The sequence below is a fragment of the Anguilla anguilla genome, chromosome 7, assembly GCF_013347855.1.
Source record: "Anguilla anguilla isolate fAngAng1 chromosome 7, fAngAng1.pri, whole genome shotgun sequence".
Classification (NCBI taxonomy): Eukaryota; Metazoa; Chordata; class Actinopteri; order Anguilliformes; family Anguillidae; genus Anguilla; species Anguilla anguilla.
Window position 1 is genome coordinate 57,119,248 of NC_049207.1, and position 18,282 is coordinate 57,137,529.

General features: G+C 44.0%; 1 protein-coding gene across 4 annotated transcripts in view; it reads right to left on the reverse strand.

Annotated features, from left to right (window-relative positions):
• The window catches only part of nr3c2 (nuclear receptor subfamily 3, group C, member 2), a 57,780-nt gene that overhangs the window by 14,328 nt on the left and 25,170 nt on the right, over positions 1 to 18,282 (reverse strand). For all 4 annotated transcript variants that reach the window (XM_035425490.1, XM_035425491.1, XM_035425492.1 and 1 more), the window contains exons 3-4: positions 9,091 to 9,224; positions 1,582 to 1,698 (exon numbers count right to left, since the gene is read on the reverse strand). In XM_035425490.1, the coding sequence (XP_035281381.1) occupies positions 1,582 to 1,698; positions 9,091 to 9,224 (251 nt within the window). The remainder of the gene's footprint in view (positions 1 to 1,581; positions 1,699 to 9,090; positions 9,225 to 18,282) is intronic.

Genomic DNA, 18,282 nt, shown 5'->3' on the forward strand with positions numbered 1-18,282 from the left:
CATAGAGCTTAACAACAGCAGATACCAAACTTCAAGAGCTACAGCCCAGCCCAGGTAGAAAGTGAAACATCACAGTGAATTTTAGCAGAGGGCACTTCTCGACCCATCCAGACCATGTTCAGACAGACAGAGAGCTCATCCCATAATCTGCAGTCACTCCTGCCAACACCAAAGTGCGCCAGAGTCGGTCGAAGGAGTCAATGATCCATCAAATGCTTTTTTTATCTGCACTAATGCCACAGTACAAACCTGACATTTATATTGTAAAGTTGGTCAAAAGACTAAACCGGTATGGAGACAGACACATCAAAATCACAGAAACCTCATCTGATGTTTTCTGATTCTTTCTTTCTGCTCCAATGTTACGTTTCCTGTACTTTTCCAGGGTGTGCTACACGGCTAACATACTGAGTCACTGATAGACTGAATATAGCTGGTGTTACAGCAGTCAGGTTACATACTCCTTTATCAGGGTTCAAAGCAGTGACCCTCCCCTCCCTTCTTCCAACACCATGCCCCCCCCACCCCTACTCAATGTATTTTAAGATGTGAACTTCAGGTTACGAGCCCTGCTCCCAAATCACCATGGCAATGCTGGCACTGCGGGCACCACTGGCACCAGTGATGCCATGCAGCCGAGTGCAGGAGGGTTTTTATACCGTGCCATCACAGGGTGAGGAAGTGACACGAGGCTGTCGGTCTGAAGGAAAGTTTTCTGGATCTTACCTCCCAGGTTCATCCCGACCTGCAGACAGGTCTGAAGCAAAGTTTTCTGGATCTTACCTCCCAGGTTCATCCCGACCTGCAGACAGGTCTGAAGGAAAGTTTTCTGGATCTTACCTCCCAGGTTCATCCCGACCTGCAGACAGGTCTGAAGCAAAGTTTTCTGGATCTTACCTCCCAGGTTCATCCCGACCTGCAGACAGGTCTGAAGGAAAGTTTTCTGGATCTTACCTCCCAGGTTCATCCCGACCTGCAGACAGGTCTGAAGGAAAGTTTTCTGGATCTTACCTCCCAGGTTCATCCCGACCTGCAGACAGGTCTGAAGGAAAGTTTTCTGGATCTTACCTCCCAGGTTCATCCCGACCTGCAGACAGGTCTGAAGGAAAGTTTTCTGGATCTCACCTCCCAGGTTCATCCCGACCTGCAGACAGGTCTGAAGGAAAGTTTTCTGGATCTTACCTCCCAGGTTCATCCCAATCTGCAGACAGGTCTGAAGGAAAGTTTTCTGGATCTTACCTCCCAGGTTCATCCCAGCCTGCAGACAGGTCTGAAGGAAAGTTTTCTGGATCTTACCTCCCAGGTTCATCCCGACCTGCAGACAGGTCTGAAGCAAAGTTTTCTGGATCTTACCTCCCAGGTTCATCCCGACCTGCAGACAGGTCTGAAGGAAAGTTTTCTGGATCTTACCTCCCAGGTTCATCGCAGCCTGCAGACAGGTCTGAAGGAAAGTTTTCTGGATCTTACCTCCCAGGTTCATCCCGACCTGCAGACAGGTCTGAAGGAAAGTTTTCTGGATCTTACCTCCCAGGTTCATCCCAGCCTGCAGACAGGTCTGAAGGAAAGTTTTCTGGATCTTACCTCCCAGGTTCATCCCGGCCTGCAGACACTTGCGCACCCGGCACGCTGGGCAGTTTTTCCTCCGGATCTTGTCAATGATGCAGTCGTTCCGCCCGGCACACAGGTAGTTGTGCTGACCTGTTAAAGGGAAGAGGAGGACACCGACGTCTCAGGATTTTCTCTGTGATATTCGCAGCAGAACAGACACCAAACATGTTTTATTAGAACACACATTAAAGGACACAGAGAGACAAAGACTCGCATTCCAAATATTTGGTGCAAAACATCTAACAATACTGACTGTATAGCATAATTTCCATAAAAATCTCATGTAGAAGAATCTAAAAATGAGTAAAGAAAGATGACACTAACTGTCTCAGCATTTTACATGTGCAAACGGGGGAAGGGAGTAGGATAGATGTACTTGATACTTCATCCCATTACACAAAAAAATTGTCTCTTAAGTAACACTGGACCAATGACTAATTCAACATAAATAAAACCAGTGTTCCCCATGTTATCAAACCAAATTAGATCTGTAAGCACATAATTAACCATAATTAAACACAATCGCAAATCCCGACATCAATAGCTCGAGGGAACGAACACCAAACATGAAACATGTGAAAGACTCCAGCCCCCCCAAAAAAACACCAGACCACAGCACAGTACACATACTTAGGGTTAACTGTGAATATGTATGCTTACATTTTACCCAAAAAATATATAATCTACTGTAAAAAAAAAAAAGTACACTTCTTAAGCTTAAGTAAGCTTTAAAATATGCATCTTCATTATGTATATAAATCACAACGGCACAACCAAAGCTGCAAATAGCCTTGTGTGATATATGGCTGTACTGGAATGAATCCAGAACAGCAGGAACAGTGTGTCTGAACTTTATCACTTTCCATATTCATAAGTTATGATCTACCGAGATGTTGTGTGTCTATGACATCAAAATTTTAACTGGCTTATAATCACATGGCGTACAGAAACACTGAATTCCAAGAGTCGAGACAGTGGTTTTAACAGACGGAGAATGACTGGACCCCCAGGCCTGTCCTGCTGTGTGCAGAGTAATGTGCTTCTCTTCCCTCCTGCAGCTCCACACCGCCCCCTCTCAGACCCTCTCCCTCCCCTCCTGACTCCATCACAAGTGTGGGGTCCTCAGAGAACAGGAGCACAGCCATTAGCTCACTTCCCTTTTACGCGGAATAAATGGACGATGCCTCCATACGTGGATTAAAGAGAGTATTTGGTTTCCTAGGGATGTGTTTACAGGGCCTCAGTTTCATACAGAAGAGGAGAAAAGATACATTACATTACATTCATGTGGCTGACGCTTTTATCCAAAGCGACGTACAAAAAAAGTGCATTTTCATGATCGTAGACAACTGCTGAACACGGGTTCAGTAAGAACGCTCTCACCCCTCCCCCTTCCTGTTCTAAAGACATTTCATGCACCCCTGCATTGATTGGTGGGTGTGACTGATACAGCTCTACTAATGAGGAAGCAAAGTCTGCATCCACCAGAGATTAAAAGAGTTGAACGGTTGTGTGGTAATTTCACAAAGCAATGCATTCTGGGAGGTAGAGAGGCAAACAAAATGAAATATTAGTGGGCTTTAAGGCTTTGTATGTTTTTTAATCCATCATACAGGAATGGCACTGCATTCAAAGGTGTTACACCCAGTGTGTGTTTTACAAATGCATTCCTCAGTGTAACACATGTAAGTCACTAGAATGGAAAAAACAGCTTGCACATTACTCCCTCTCTCTTTCCCAGCAGGTCTTCCCTCCCTCTCTCCCACTCTCCCTCGCTTCCTGCTTCAGATAAAATGACTCAATACTGCAAAACAACTGATCTCTGTTCCAGTCCTGTCTCATCACCCACTAGCCAATCCTGCAAGGAACCTGTGCTGCCCAATCAGGATGCTCCACAGAACTTACCCTCCACTCAGTGACCAATTAACTTCCACTTCAGCTCAGTGACAAAACTGCCTCCACTTCAGATCAGTGACCAATCAGCTTCCACTTCAACTCAGTGACCAAACAGCTTCCACTTCAGCTGAGTGACCAATCAGGTTTCACTTCAGCTGAGTGACCAATCAGATTCCACTTCAGCTCAGTGACCAAACAGGTTCCACTTCAGCTGGGTGACCAAACAGGTTCCACTTCAGCTCAGTGACCAATCAGCTTCCACTTCAGCTCAGTGACCAAACGTTATTTATTAGCGTTATTAGTAATGATCAAGCAGCCAATCATCCACGTAATTCAGGTGCAAGGCAAAACACAGCGCGACATTTATAAATTACGTAATTAATCCTGCATTAGGGAAATGGCTCTTCAGTTTTACATTTAACATTTAGCTGAAAAGAAAACCACCTCTACTAACACCTCAAGGTTGTTAAGCGTGAGTTATAGCCCTCAAGCTCAAACCAGAGTTAGTGACAGCTATTCCATGTGAACAGATATTCCATCTGAACAGTTTTTGCAAATGTGCTGTGAATGAAAAACCCATAATGAAGCAACACAAAAAACACCCACACTGTGTAGTGTATTCAATACCAGACTTTTAGAAGTTATCATCGAGCAGATGGAAAAGATGACAAATAGAAAATATCAGAGGCGGGGGCGTGGATGACTCGGGCCATTTCAGGACAGAGTGAATTAAGGTCAGGCAAATCTGCTTCGGTTTTTCAACAGTCACCTCAGAGAAACTTGATAATTGGACATTTCCTGTCATTGTACAGTATTGATGACATTACATTATTAATGTGCACAGGGCATGCCCTTTTCCTGTCTCTCTTCCACACATTACCTGTTCAACAAAGCACTATGGTTACATAAGCAATTTGGGATTGGGACCTTTCTCAAGGGCAGTAGTCATATCCAGGATTCAAACCTGAAACCCCTGGGTACAAATCCGCTGCTCCCCAAAAGAGAATGCTGATATGTAAAACTGCCGCTGCCTCTATTGCAACAGGTCGGCATTGATGTGTATTGATTAACATGGACGCAAGGTAGCGCATACAGTAAAGCTGAGCAAATATCCCAGTACAATCTGCAGTGAAAGTATGAAAATACAGCATGGGCGAGGGGGCGCTGAATGTGTCCTTTCAGTCATGGGAAACCCATTCCACTTTCCTCACAGACACACACAGCTCTCTGAGAACAGGCCTCGCTGTGTCCCAGAGAGGCTGCCCTCAGTGAGCCTCGCTTTGTCCCAGAGAGGCTGCCCTCAGAGAGCCTCGCTTTGTCCCAGAGAGGCTGCCCTCAGTGAGCCTCGCTTTGTCCCAGAGAGGCTGCCCTCAGTGAGCCTCGCTTTTCCCAGAGAGGCTGCCCTCAGAGAGCCTCGCTTTGTCCCAGAGAGGCTGCCCTCAGTGAGCCTCGCTTTGTCCCAGACAGGCTGCCCTCAGTGAGCCTCGCTTTGTCCCAGACAGGCTGCCCTCAGTGAGCCTCGCTTTGTCCCAGACAGGCTGCCCTCAGTGAGCCTCGCTGTGTCCCAGACAGGCTGCCCTCAGTGAGCCTCGCTTTGTCCCAGAGAGGCTGCCCTCAGTGAGCCTCGCTTTGTCCCAGAGAGGCTGCCCTCAGTGAGCCTCGCTTTGTCCCAGACAGGCTGCCCTCAGTGAGCCGTTTAACTGGTCAGTGTCTCTCACCGCTGCACCCAGACCGTGCCGCTGAGCACCGTGCCGCTGAGCACCCAGACCGTGCCGCTGAGCACCGTGCCGCTGAGCACCCAGACCGTGCCGCTGAGCACCGTGCCGCTGAGCACCCAGACCGTGCCGCTGAGCACCGTGCCGCTGAGCACCCAGACCGTGCCGCTGAGCACCGTGCCGCTGAGCACCCAGACCGTGCCGCTGAGCACCGTGCCGCTTGGCAAACCTGCAATAGCTGGATTGGCCGGGACACCCAAGTGGGTGCTACACATTGGTGGTGGATGAATTGAGTTCCCCTTCATCACTGTAAAGCACTCTGAGCGTTCAGAAAAGTGCTATATAAATGCATTAATTCATTAATTTACTTATAGGCCCACGGTTCAAAGCCAATTTCTGTCTAACCATTAAGTCATGGGATCAGTGGTTGTAAATACCCAGGATCCCAATGATGTGCCCCCCCCCTTTGATGACCAGCATTAAAGATGAGTCTCTAAGTAACCTAGACTAAGATGACCTAAACTGACATTATTAGTATTTATTATAATTCTGTACAGCGTTACATTCATTCTCTGCAAGTTTGTGTTGTATTTACATCGCCTTGTTTGTGCATGTATTCAGGCTTTATCTGCACACTTGTATGCCATTACACATTTACGTCAAAAATAAATTAATACTGGGCCATTTATAGAGGGAAATTCAGACAGGGAGTAGTCCGCACATAAGTTCTGTATTACTAACGGGTATGGTTAGGGTTAGGGTTAGGCCTATTTAAGCAAGGGTGGGGCTACAAGCCACTATTTCCAGTCGAATGACCAAGGCAGAATGCAGCTAGAATGCTTTTATTGTGTTAAAGTTTCCCACATTGAGTTACTTCTGCCTCTACTCTTGCAAAACAGGGAAGCTGTCTCTGCTTTGAAACAATCAATCAATTCATATTTCCCACAAAGGAATGTAAATATACTTTCAGAGTTACTACTTCTTGCTTCTACATCTACAGGAGTTGATATTCTGTTTAACCAAGCAACGCAGCACAACCCTACATCTGTGGCAACCAAAAATGACTTATTTCCCCCGAGAGAACTACACAAACAAAACCGAAGAGATGTAGGAACTCCCAGCTGTACAGTATCCTTGGTAGTGTTTTTGCAGCCTCCTTTCGGCCATTGAGAGGAGCATTTTAACACTTAATACTGAGACACGCAGACTCCACTGTACTGTGGAGCTCAGGGCTGACTCAATGTATTTAAATGGAGAGCTGTCTGCACAGAATAACCAGATCCAGTTCCAGGGTTTTAAACCCGATTTCAACTTAACTAATGGCAACACAAAATAGTCTCGACACAGAATTTTACAGCATTCACCGAAGCACAACTGTGGGTGCTAATCATCAGCAACACAAGAACATGCACTAAATCCAGAGCAACCCCTCACAGAGAAGTCATATTTCCAAACAAGGCAAAGCTTTCTGTTATGGAATTGTTCAAACTCATGCAGCATAAACTCCTTTGTTGAGAACTCTATGCAGGTCATTTAGGAATGCCCCCCTTAAAATACACACACAGGCCTGTGCTCCCAGAGTCTGGTCGCTTTACCATCATACTGTATATAAATCATGAATGCTTTACCCTTTATACCATTATCAGAGGTTTTACCAAAATATACTGCTTGGTGTAGACACTGGCATTTGAAACGGATCCAACCTCACTATCCGTTTGGAATTCCAAATGTGTACACCCCCACATTCTTCCTCACTGCTTCCTCCCTCTGCCCTCTCTGCCAACCCCCCGGGGGGTCAGATGAGGTAATGCAGCTGGCAGCAGAAATCAGTGCTACTGTACAACCTGCAGAATATAAATAGGCTCCTAGTGACGCTACGCTCAGGGCTGCCATGGTGGGCTTCACATGTACAACACTCACAATGCAATGTGGGGATCACAGCCGTGGCTGTTGCAATAGCACAGTATAAATCAATCAGAGATGATGAAGTGGTTTCCATATTAGCACATTACACAAAGCACTCTTTAATCAAGTACATATTTAACTGTTTTACTGTCATCTCAGATGACAGTTTTCATTACAGTCTCAGAATAAATTGAAAGCTATTTTTCTCCTGTTCAAAATGTATCCTTTTTGTTCAAAATAGAGTAAAACCACCACCTCGTCCTGTTAATTTCATAGGGAGCCCCCTGCGGTGGATTCCCTGAAACAATTTTACATGAATTGATTTCAGACAGTAGAAATGTAGACTATGGAAGAGAGGGAGAATCTGTAGCTGAATGAGGCGAGTAGGGCATTTGAGAGGTGTGATGACTGCTTTGCCTGATAATGTCATTGTGCACAGTTTGCATACAATATCACATGGCTTAATGTGGCTAAATCAACTATGAGTGCCCACTGTTAAACTGCATGATACATCTTACTACGACTAGCATTTCAGTGGAAGCATCTTGCACTGCTTTGTGTAATAAGCTTCATCTTTCATCTTCTGACATTATACACATGCATACACATACAGTAAGCCTTCGAGTGTTTCCTAATGTCGTAAAAACTACTGAAACTGGGGTGAAACTGTAAGCATCAAAACCACTGTTTCCTGCCCCTTAATCCTGCACTGACTAAAAGCTTCGCTTCACACTCTCGAAAATGACGTCAGCAGTCACGTGACAGCAGTCGGTGCAGTGAGGACTCCATGTAGTTCTGAACCAGAATGCACCAGCAAACAGCTTCACTTCCAGCTAGCTGGCCCACAATAAAACAAGCACACGTATGATTATGTCTGCTACACCTACACTAACCTTAAATGGGATTGCTTATACTGTTGATCTAGTGAGCAGCCTATTAACTTTCCAAGAGCAGTTTCATGTATGTTTAATTTAGCTAGCCAGCAAAAACATTTATATAAATAGGAAGCTGTAGCTATTTAAGATGGGAAACTACAGAGGAAACCTTGGGTTGCGTACTTTCCTGAAAATCAGTCATTTCAAAACGTTGTATAATGTTTGAGTTTTAGCATTTATCTATTTTTGGATATAGGCTCAGTAAATAGGCGACACAATCATAAAAAGCATCACTCAAAACAACAGGACGAGCCGAATAAAAGCCCCTCTCACTTTGTTGAGGCAGACTGAATATAACCCAACATGCACACTGAATATACCTAAACATGCACACTGAATATACCCAAACATGCACACTGAATATACCCAAACATGCACACTGAATAAACCCAAACATGCACACTGAATATAACCCAAACATGCACACTGAATATAACCCAAACATGCACACTGAATATAACCCAAACATGCACACTGAATATAACCCAAACATGCACACTGAATATACCCAAACATGCACACATCAATCGGTCGTTCATGTTTCCTATGCTCATCATCCACACAGTTCAGTGTTTGGACAGGACACCAGCACTGTCTTTGGTCCTTAAATGAATGAGGCTCTATTGAAAGAGGGGCACCCTCATTTTGGCTCACAGACACTAATGCTAGTAGCATCCTGGCACTGAGTCCTCTCTTTCAGTAGCACTCAGAGCACACCGCTCCGAAGGCTGCTTGCACTTTAATGGGAGTGAAAAAGTACCCAAATTTTTCACAAACTGTACAATTTACCAACCCTGCTATAATGATATACAGTATAATACATCCAGAATCACATAACAGAGCATTTGGCCCAAAAATAAGATATAAAATTAAAAACAGCACATAGTCATGAGTTCACATGGTGTGGTGCATAAAGGCTTATCCTACAGCATCCATCTTAATGTCTGTGAGTATAACTCACTACACATTCAACAATAACCCCTGCTCTTTTATCAAAAACTTTATGACAGAACAGGTGAGCAGGACTCTACCTTCGATGGCTCTCTTGAAGAACACTTTACAGCTGCCACAGGTAACCACCCCATAGTGGCAGCCAGAGGCTTCATCCCCGCAGACCAGACACACTTTGGCTGAAGATGAACTTGATGACGAGTTTCGAATCGAGCTGGAAAAGAAACACAAGTTGCCATATTTCTGCCATATTTTTAAGCCGGAAAACACAATGAGTTTTATTTGGAACCAACACTGACAGCCACACTAAGTCCTGGGGACTGTGACAGAGGAAGGAGAGGAGAGGAGCAAGGAGAGGCTGGAGAAAGGAGAGGCAGGAGGAAGGAGAGGCAGGAGGAAGGAGAGGCAGGGGAAGGCTAGGCAGAGGGAAGGAGGGGCAGGAGGAAGGAGAGGCAGGGGAAGGAGGGGCAAGAGGAAGGAGAGGCAGGGGAAGGAGATGTTGGAGGTAGGAGAGGCAGAAGGAAGGAGAGGCAGGAGGAAGGAGAGGCACGGGAAGGAGAGGCAGGAGGAAGGAGAGGCTGGAGGAAGAACAGGCAGAAATAATGGGACGAGGAGATGAGACAGGGTATAGCAGAAGTGTAGCGGTGTGAGGGTGGGTGAGACAGGGTATGGCAGAAGTGAAGCGGTGTGAGGGTGGGTGAGACAGGGTATAGCAGAAGTGTAGCGGTGTGAGGGTGGGTGAGACAGGGTATAGCAGAAATGTAGCGGTGTGAGGGTGGGTGAGACAGGGTATAGCAGAAGTGTAGCGGTGTGAGGGTGGGTGAGACAGGGTATAGCAGAAGTGTAGCGGTGTGAGGGTGGGTGAGACAGGGTATAGCAGAAGTGTAGCGGTGTGAGGGTGGGTGAGACAGGGTATAGCAGAAGTGTAGCGGTGTGAGGGTGGGTGAAGCTGTGGCTGAGAATCACAGAAATTTGCTCGTAGTTTTTGCTCTTTTGGGTGTTAAAGGCTTGTTTGATGAGTAGAGATGACAGGAATACTTTGTGCTGTTTTCCCTTATAATTTAAGCAAATGTACCTGTGTGAATGTGTGTGTGTGTGTGTGTGTGTGTGTGTGTGAGAATGTGTGAATGTGTGAGTGTGTGAGTGCGTGCGTGCGTGTGTGTGCGCATCTCAGGCCAGATGGGTTGCCTAAGGTCACCTGCAACATTTGCAGGACTCTACATAAATTGAGATGTATGTCAGATATGCAGAATGCTCTAAACCACAAAAGCCTCTTAGCACCTCTGTACAGACAGACAGACAGAGAGAGAGAAAGAGAGAGAGAAGATACTTTGCCTAACATGCCCTCCAAATGAGACATCAACAATAGAATATGAACCTCAAATAGATCAGCTGATTCATCAGAACTCTGACAGTTTCAGTGCATCTTACACAAGAGCAATCATTACTGAAGTGACCTTTTCAAAAGACAACTATGCAGTCCTTTCAAATGTACATTTTTACCATGTTCCATTCCCCCCTCACTGTCCTCAACCATAAAATATACCAGTATGTCCTATGGACCATGTAGAAAAAGCAGTAATGGTGAAAAAGCAGTAACAATAGGGCAATTTCTTTACCACTGCAAATGCAAACTTGGGTATAATTTATAGCTGAAATTGATTTAATGGACATTTCTAAAATAAATTAATATAGGAAACTCTTAAACTGCTTACTTTTGGAATGAAATGGGGACAATTAGTAGCCAATAAGTATCTTCAACAAAGAATCTGCTGGTCTGCCTTTCCAGAGAGCTGAGGCAAATATTACACAGCAGGACTGAACACTGAGACGGTGGTGTATCTATGTGGACTAATCAGAACTTGCCAAATTACAAATGTTCATAATAATATATTCTTTTTTATGGTGTTTTAAAATTGGTTTGATACATAACCATTTCATAACCCCGCGCATGCTTGATAAGTCTGAACATTTCCATTAAGTGTAAGTCCAACTGTACAGTAAGGGGAACTGATTCTTTAACACAAAAACAACAATAAGCTTCAATCAAATACAGTGCAGCCTACTGTGTATACAGAGGGAAATGAGCGCCAATTAATTTAATCTTCCTCAGCAACCAAATGAGACAGAACATCAAAATGACATTTGTTAAGTGAGATAATATCGCAGGCCCACATACTGTAACTCTGAGCAAACATTCATATTTATTCATCTTTATGGAAACTGGGCCTGGCTCATCTGTGACTGTTCATCTGGCCACATGGAGTAGCCCAGGCGTGCGGTCATTAACCTGCACTGGTGCCAGAGCCGGCCTGGCTCTGCTCTCGCTGAGTGAGCTATCACAGGGTGGGAGGGGTGACCATGTCTCTGCCGAGGGCCCAGTGAAATGTCACCACTTAGGTTTACTCAAACTCTTTTCTGCGTCACTGCTGAGGTTTACTCTACCTCCGATTCTGCGTCACTGCTGAGGTTTACTCTAACTGCGATTCTGCGTCACCGCTGAGGTTTACTCTACCTCCGATTCTGCGTCACTGCTGAGGTTTACTCTACCTCCGATTCTGCGTCACTGCTGAGGTTTACTCTAACTCCGATTCTGCGTCACTGCTGAGGTTTACTCTAACTCCGATTCTGCGTCACTGCTGAGGTTTTCTCTAACTCCGATTCTGCGTCACTGCTGAGGTTTACTCTACCTCCGATTCTGCGTCACTGCTAAGGTTTACTCTAACTGCGATTCTGCGTCACTGCTGAGGTTTACTCTAACTGCGATTCTGCGTCACTGCTGAGGTTTACTCTAACTGCGATTCTGCAGGATGGCAAGACTGTGGCATTCCACAGTGGCACAGCAAAATATATTTTATGCTTTCTCAATTTACCGAAAAAGTAAATACAGTACTATGTAAAGCCTTTTGATACTGAGGTGCCAATTTACCATGCAAATAAACATTCATTTTTATGTAGCAGTATTACAAACAGGAAAATTAGCATTTTAAGTTGGCCTCCTTCTTGTGATGTTTGCGTTACATGAATTTCACCAAATATCTTCACAATCCAAAACAGACCATGTCATAAAAATCTTTTAAAATCAGCTCAATTATCATGTCAGTGCTCCTCATTGTTAAGGAGCAGAGGTGATGCTCCTGAGCCTGCCGTTCTACACACGCTATTCAGTCAATAGCACAGGCCGATGGACCATTTAGGGTTTTCTCCATAATCCTCATTACACAAGCAGTCTGCTCTCAGAGTCACACTCCCATTTTAAAGCCTGCAAGCCTACTGAAATAACAGCACTTCAAACACAATCAGGAGATCTGATCTAATTCTGTTGCATCCAACTACACACACATTCAGTTTGTCTGCTGTTAAAAGTCTCCTGTGAACCGTTGTTTCCAGCAGAAACATGAGATTAGCATTTTGTTCGCACTCTCTCTGCCTGTTGATTGAAACCTGGTCTCCACCAGCTTGCTTAACTCTAGAGTACAGTATGAAGGCTGTTTACATACGGCCATTTCATGCATTCTGTGCCAGTGACTTCTCTCACAGTGGGCAAAATGGGTCAGTGTTCAGTGCAGTGGACTGCACAGCCAGGGGTCCATTTATACTGGAAAAATGAATCCCATCCTGAACCCTAAGCACACTTCTGCCGCATGCCAAACAGACAGTCCTCCTTATTGCCACACATTAAACACCATTTTCTATTGGACTGGATGATCAAGGTCTATAAATTTGCTTCTACATCTTAATTCACATTTGCACACAGAGCTCGATTCTGTTGAGAGGAAGACAGCTTGTTCCTGAAGCTGCTGCACATCGCTCCCAGCCTCATACTGCTAAAGCCAGACATGGCATTAGTGTTGTGCTTCCATCTGGCACGACACAGTCCAGCCAACTATCTGATGCCGTCCGTGCGTGGTGACTCACAGACTGCCCTTTCAGCGTGGCACACGCACGGATACATGCTAACACGAGTAAAACAGCACCAGGACCAGGCACAGAAGAACTAAAAACTAAAGACCAAAAAATATTATGATAAAAGTAAAGGAGTTGTTACATCTTATACTACAGTGAACATAAATACACAATTAGCATCCAGTTTTCAAGGAGCAGACTACATTTGGCTAACAATCAATGAACGTGAAAGTGAAAAACATCAAAGAAAAAAGAAACAAATTTCTACATTTATATTTTTAATCTGTGCATTGATCTGTTTGTCCTTTTGAGCTTTTGATTTAACATTTGGTACGTCATTTAGATAAATGAAAAAAATATTTTTTTTTTTAGAAACTAGTTGTTATCCATAACATTTTATTAACCCCCAATTCTGTAATGCTAAAATGTGTAGTAGGTCTGTCTCATCACTGCAGCACACTCCATAAATCTCACTGCCGCACACTCCATAAATCTGGGAGACACCTGAATACTCCACTTGTCCAGCCCACCACTGCTTAGAGGCACTCCACATTTGATCTGCACTGTCACTGCCTCTGAGGAGGATACTGCCCCAGCAGGACCGGGGTTTCAATCTCACAGGATGAGCTGTGGACAGCCCAACCCAGCCCTCTCTGTCTGGCAGGGTCCGATTAGGGTTAGGGTTAGAGAGCTGAGCACACTGATTTTCACACCCTATGCATTTCATCTTTTTGAGACTAAATCACAAGATGGAGCTTATGAGTGAAATTAGGATTCTTACTGCACCAGAAAGAAGAAACAAACAGACACCACTGCCATCAGCAGGTTCAGGTCATCTACTGTATTACACTGAAACAAGTCTGTCTGTTATTTATGTGCCTGTCTGCTACAACAAACGTTATGTCTGTTTGTTTTGGGGGCTACAGCACTCATGCTGAACTTCTGTTCAGCCTGTTCACCAACAGCGCTGGAGGCTGTATCAGTGAAAGGCCCCCCAGGTAATTCCAGAACAGACAGCCCATATGTCTCACCCGGGTACTGTACATGTTTGAGCATTTTTTCAAGTCGTGGTTTCTTCTGCATTTCAATGCAATCATGCCCCCTACAACAAAACTAGAAAAAAAAAAAAAAACTTATGTAAAAGTGTGCAATTGATATAATAAATAGATCCATGTTCAAACGTGATTCCTTTCAGAAGAAAGCAGTAGGGGTGTGAGTGAAACTGTGGATGAACAGACTTTAGTGCTGTAACTGGTACAGTGAATATGACACAAAGCCTGTATCTGATAAAGCAGAAACCCGTCATACTCCGCATACTTCCCTGTGTCACAGGAATGCAGACTCAGTAAAGCTACCACAGAGGGGCTTGGCTAGCGGGAGGAATTCAGGGCAATTAGAGGACCACGCCTACTTAATTAGGCACACTCACCTAGATTGTGAATCAGTCTAGGATTTAAGAGTGTGCATCTGAGACCGGAGATCCCCCACGATCGCGAGAGAGCATGTTGCGGCTGAAGTTGGCTGAAAAGCGGTTTCTAATTTAATTAATTTTGTCTTTGTTGTTTTTGTTTATTATTTTTACCCAGATCCCGAGGGTGACAGGCAAAGTTGTTTTCGTGTTTATTTCTGTCGGGTGGAATATGCGCTCTTTCACTCAAATAAAAGCCAGAGTAATCCAGAATTCCAGCATCTCCCTTTGCCCATCTCTTCTGTCCCTACCAGTGTGGCCATGGTGTGTGGCGGATGCCCATAGCAGCGAGTCAGGAGAGGTTGTTGGCAGCATGATAAGGAAAATCAGGAATACCTCTAACTGAGCACTGTTTCAGAGCCTGAGCTTCCCGTTTGCTACCAAAATGTGCAGGATGAGCTGCTGATTTTGCCCCAGTCTTAAACCAAAGTGCTCTAAATAAATGGGCCGGTTCCAGAGGTCAGCTGAACAGAGAAAAGTTGGGAAGCTAGGCTTGGATGCGAAAGCCTAACAATGTGATGGATGGGATCAATGCAAGCAAAATTCCATCATGAGCTTATCCCATCTTTAAAATTAGCGTGAGGTGTAAGGGTCGTCTGAAATATTAGCCATTAAAATATGGAAGCCTCAGTTTAATAGAGAGCTTTAGCATAATGGACAGTGCCTGGAGCAACAGATACGACAGGGGTCACAGGGTCAAATCCCCTATGAGCTACTTCTGCTGTGCCCAGAGCCAGCAGCTCCTCAGGAAGTCTGAATTAACTCTCAAACTAGTAGATGTGCATCATTTAAGATTTTAAATACAGTGCAATGGCATGTATTACCCGAGACACTTTCATTTGGTCTACATTCATGAAATGGTGTTATTACTTTTTCATATGATGTGTATTCAGCAAAGTGCTAGGTTTTATCTTGAGTGTATTACTTCATAAGCAACACATCATGTATGTTACGAAATTAATTCGCAGACAAACACATCAGTTTAATAAATGCATTGTACCTTCCATGTGAGCACTCAGATGTTTGGGCACAATTTTGCAAGATATAAAAACTTTGGAATATGTACTCCCTCCTTTGCAAACAAATGCTACAATGACGGAAACCGGCAGCACAGTTTAGAGTTCTTATGTAACATGCTCTTACAGCTCTGAAATGCTAAAGGTGGAACAAGCTTTGGTAAAGACAACAGGGTTATGCAACTGTTATCAGGATCTCTCACTATTCTATTATCTTTGAGCATGCTTGCAACCTTGCAGCGGAGGGTTCAGTGAGTGGCCTTGCAGCCTGTGTTAGGGTTAGGTTAGGGTTCAGTGAGTGGCCTTGCAGCCTGTGTTAGGGTTAGGGTTAGGTTAGGGTTCAGTGAGTGGCCTTGCAGCCTGTGTTAGGGTTAGGGTTAGGTTAGGGTTCAGTGAGTGGCCTTGCAGCCTGTGTTAGGGTTAGGGTTAGGTTAGGGTTCAGTGAGTGGCCTTGCAGCCTGTGTTAGGGTTAGGTTAGGGTTCAGTGAGTGGCCTTGCAGCCTGTGTTAGGGTTAGGGTTAGGTTAGGGTTCAGTGAGTGGCCTTGCAGCCTGTGTTAGGGTTAGGGTTAGGCTTGCATTACAGCCTCCTCAGCACAGGTATCCACGTGTCCCCCATACAAATGCTTCCCCTCTTATTCCATCTTTTTTCCCATCAGTAAAAAACATCCATGAAATAAAACCTACAATGCGTGCCCCATTATATTAATTAATTTGCAGCACTGAAAAATAAATACTCAGGTGAAGAAGGTGATGTTCAGATGATTACATACAGCTTCTGTGTTTATGAGTACAGGTCATATTTACAACTACAGATGTGGGAAGGCATAAAAGCACGTCAAGCTTGGTGGAAATAAATATGAAATATAGTCTGATGAAGTACTGTAGACTGACTGTATGAGAAAAGGATGACTGTGGTTTTAATGCGTCAGTTGTGCAGCCGTGACATCACATCAAGTGTTAACACCCATCCAGTGTTAATAAATGCATTCCTTAATAATGACTAATCATCACACTGAATGAAAATAACAGTGAATCATACATACACTTACATTTATTTATAAATGACTGCCAATTGCTGTATATTATTGATTTTATGAGCAATTAGTAAACAGTTGTTTTCAACAGTAATAACAATTTTTAGGCAGTAAGGCGATAAGGAAACTCCTTATTGATTATCATCTGGTAAAATTTCCGTGAACACCTCATCTTACATTTTGATTATGGCTTGTGAAATGCCTGGTGTCATGGTTAATAAATGGTTTGTGAAAGTAAATGATTAACCTGTAATTTTGCAGTTATCAGGATTATGTCAATGTCTAACAGGATTTAAAAACATCAAATGGTATATCTTCTCCCTTTCACACTGAGTGCCAACACAAGATATAGTGAAAGGTACCCTGAATGTATCCTTATGTTCTGGCATGATAGAGTGTTAAAGATTGACCAAACACTCACAACATTCAATATTTATATTGCCAATCCATTTAAACAGGTTTGAAATGGTTAGTACTGTTTATCATCAGTCAACACCCTTGTATGGATTAGAAGGCCAGTAAAACTATACACTGGGCCAATGACTGTGCCATTTCCCACCTATGCATAACGATGAATTCTCTATCTATTTTCAACAATGGTGCGACAAACCAGAATACCATGAATTACTCAACTGTTTTCATACCACTGCTGTCTCTTAAAAAAGGAAAAAAAGACAATCCTTTTCTCTTTGTTGTCCAACTCTAGCTAACCTTGGAGAGAATGAGTCTTTTGTGTATCTAGTGTTTGGCCGTAAACACACTGTGTTGTGTGACGGAAGAGGGAAAGCACGCTCCACTGTCAGCAGACCCACGTGCGTCTGCTACATGCATCACGCATTATCACATAATCACAGGTATGCTTTTCCCATCCGATCAAGGCAGGGACCTGGAAACAGGTGAAGCAGACTTTCAGGTCTGGAGGCGTGGCTCTGCGAATGGCCAGGCTGTAAAAGAAGCGGGCGGGGCATGCACTGCACATGGTTGAGTGAACGAGCGCCCTCGGCCTTGGTGCTTATGGTGTCAGAATGCAATTAGGCTTGAAACCAAAAATGTCATAAAAATAGGATTTCCTGAAAGAGTAAGTGAATTCAAAAAAGAGTATATGCTGTCCAATTAATGGTGTTTCTCTGTGTCAACAATTAAATGAAAATAAGCCAAATGTAATTATCAAGGGTAATCATGCTTTGTGATGAGGTTTGCATGATATAAAGCATTTCTGTACCTTCAGAACGCTGCGTTCAGTAAATAAAAGAATATAACCAACCAGACTGTAAGGTGCAGTAAGGGCCGGCGCACAGAGATGGTTTTCTGAATATGTGGATGTGCTACATCGAGCTAATGGCTCAGTGTAGCTGTGCTGAACCAGATAAATGCTGCTGGCTGCAAGCAATTTCCCAAGAAAATATGGATTGTGAAATGTGCAGTACGTGAGTAAAAGCTCAATTAATAACCTGATGTAAATACAGTGCAATTCCAAACAAGCCCTGCAATGTACTGAATTTAACAATAGAACCTTTGAACTATCTGATCTGGCAAGCTGACATCTTTTGTACTGGTACTGGGAAGACTCCTCAAAAAAAAGTAAAAAAAAGTAAAAAAAATAAAAAAACTTGTCTATTTATAGCCATGAACTTACCACAGCCAGGAAAGCAGTTCAGAAAGCAAAACTAAGGCAAGGTGACATTTCAGACGCTGAAATCAGACAGAGAGAGCAATTGCAGGCAAAACACAAAAGGGCATGAAATACCAAGGGTTCAAATTAATAGTAGCCACCCTACAACAACCTACAACACTCTACAACACCCTACAATATTCGACAACACCCTACAGCACCTGACAACACCCTA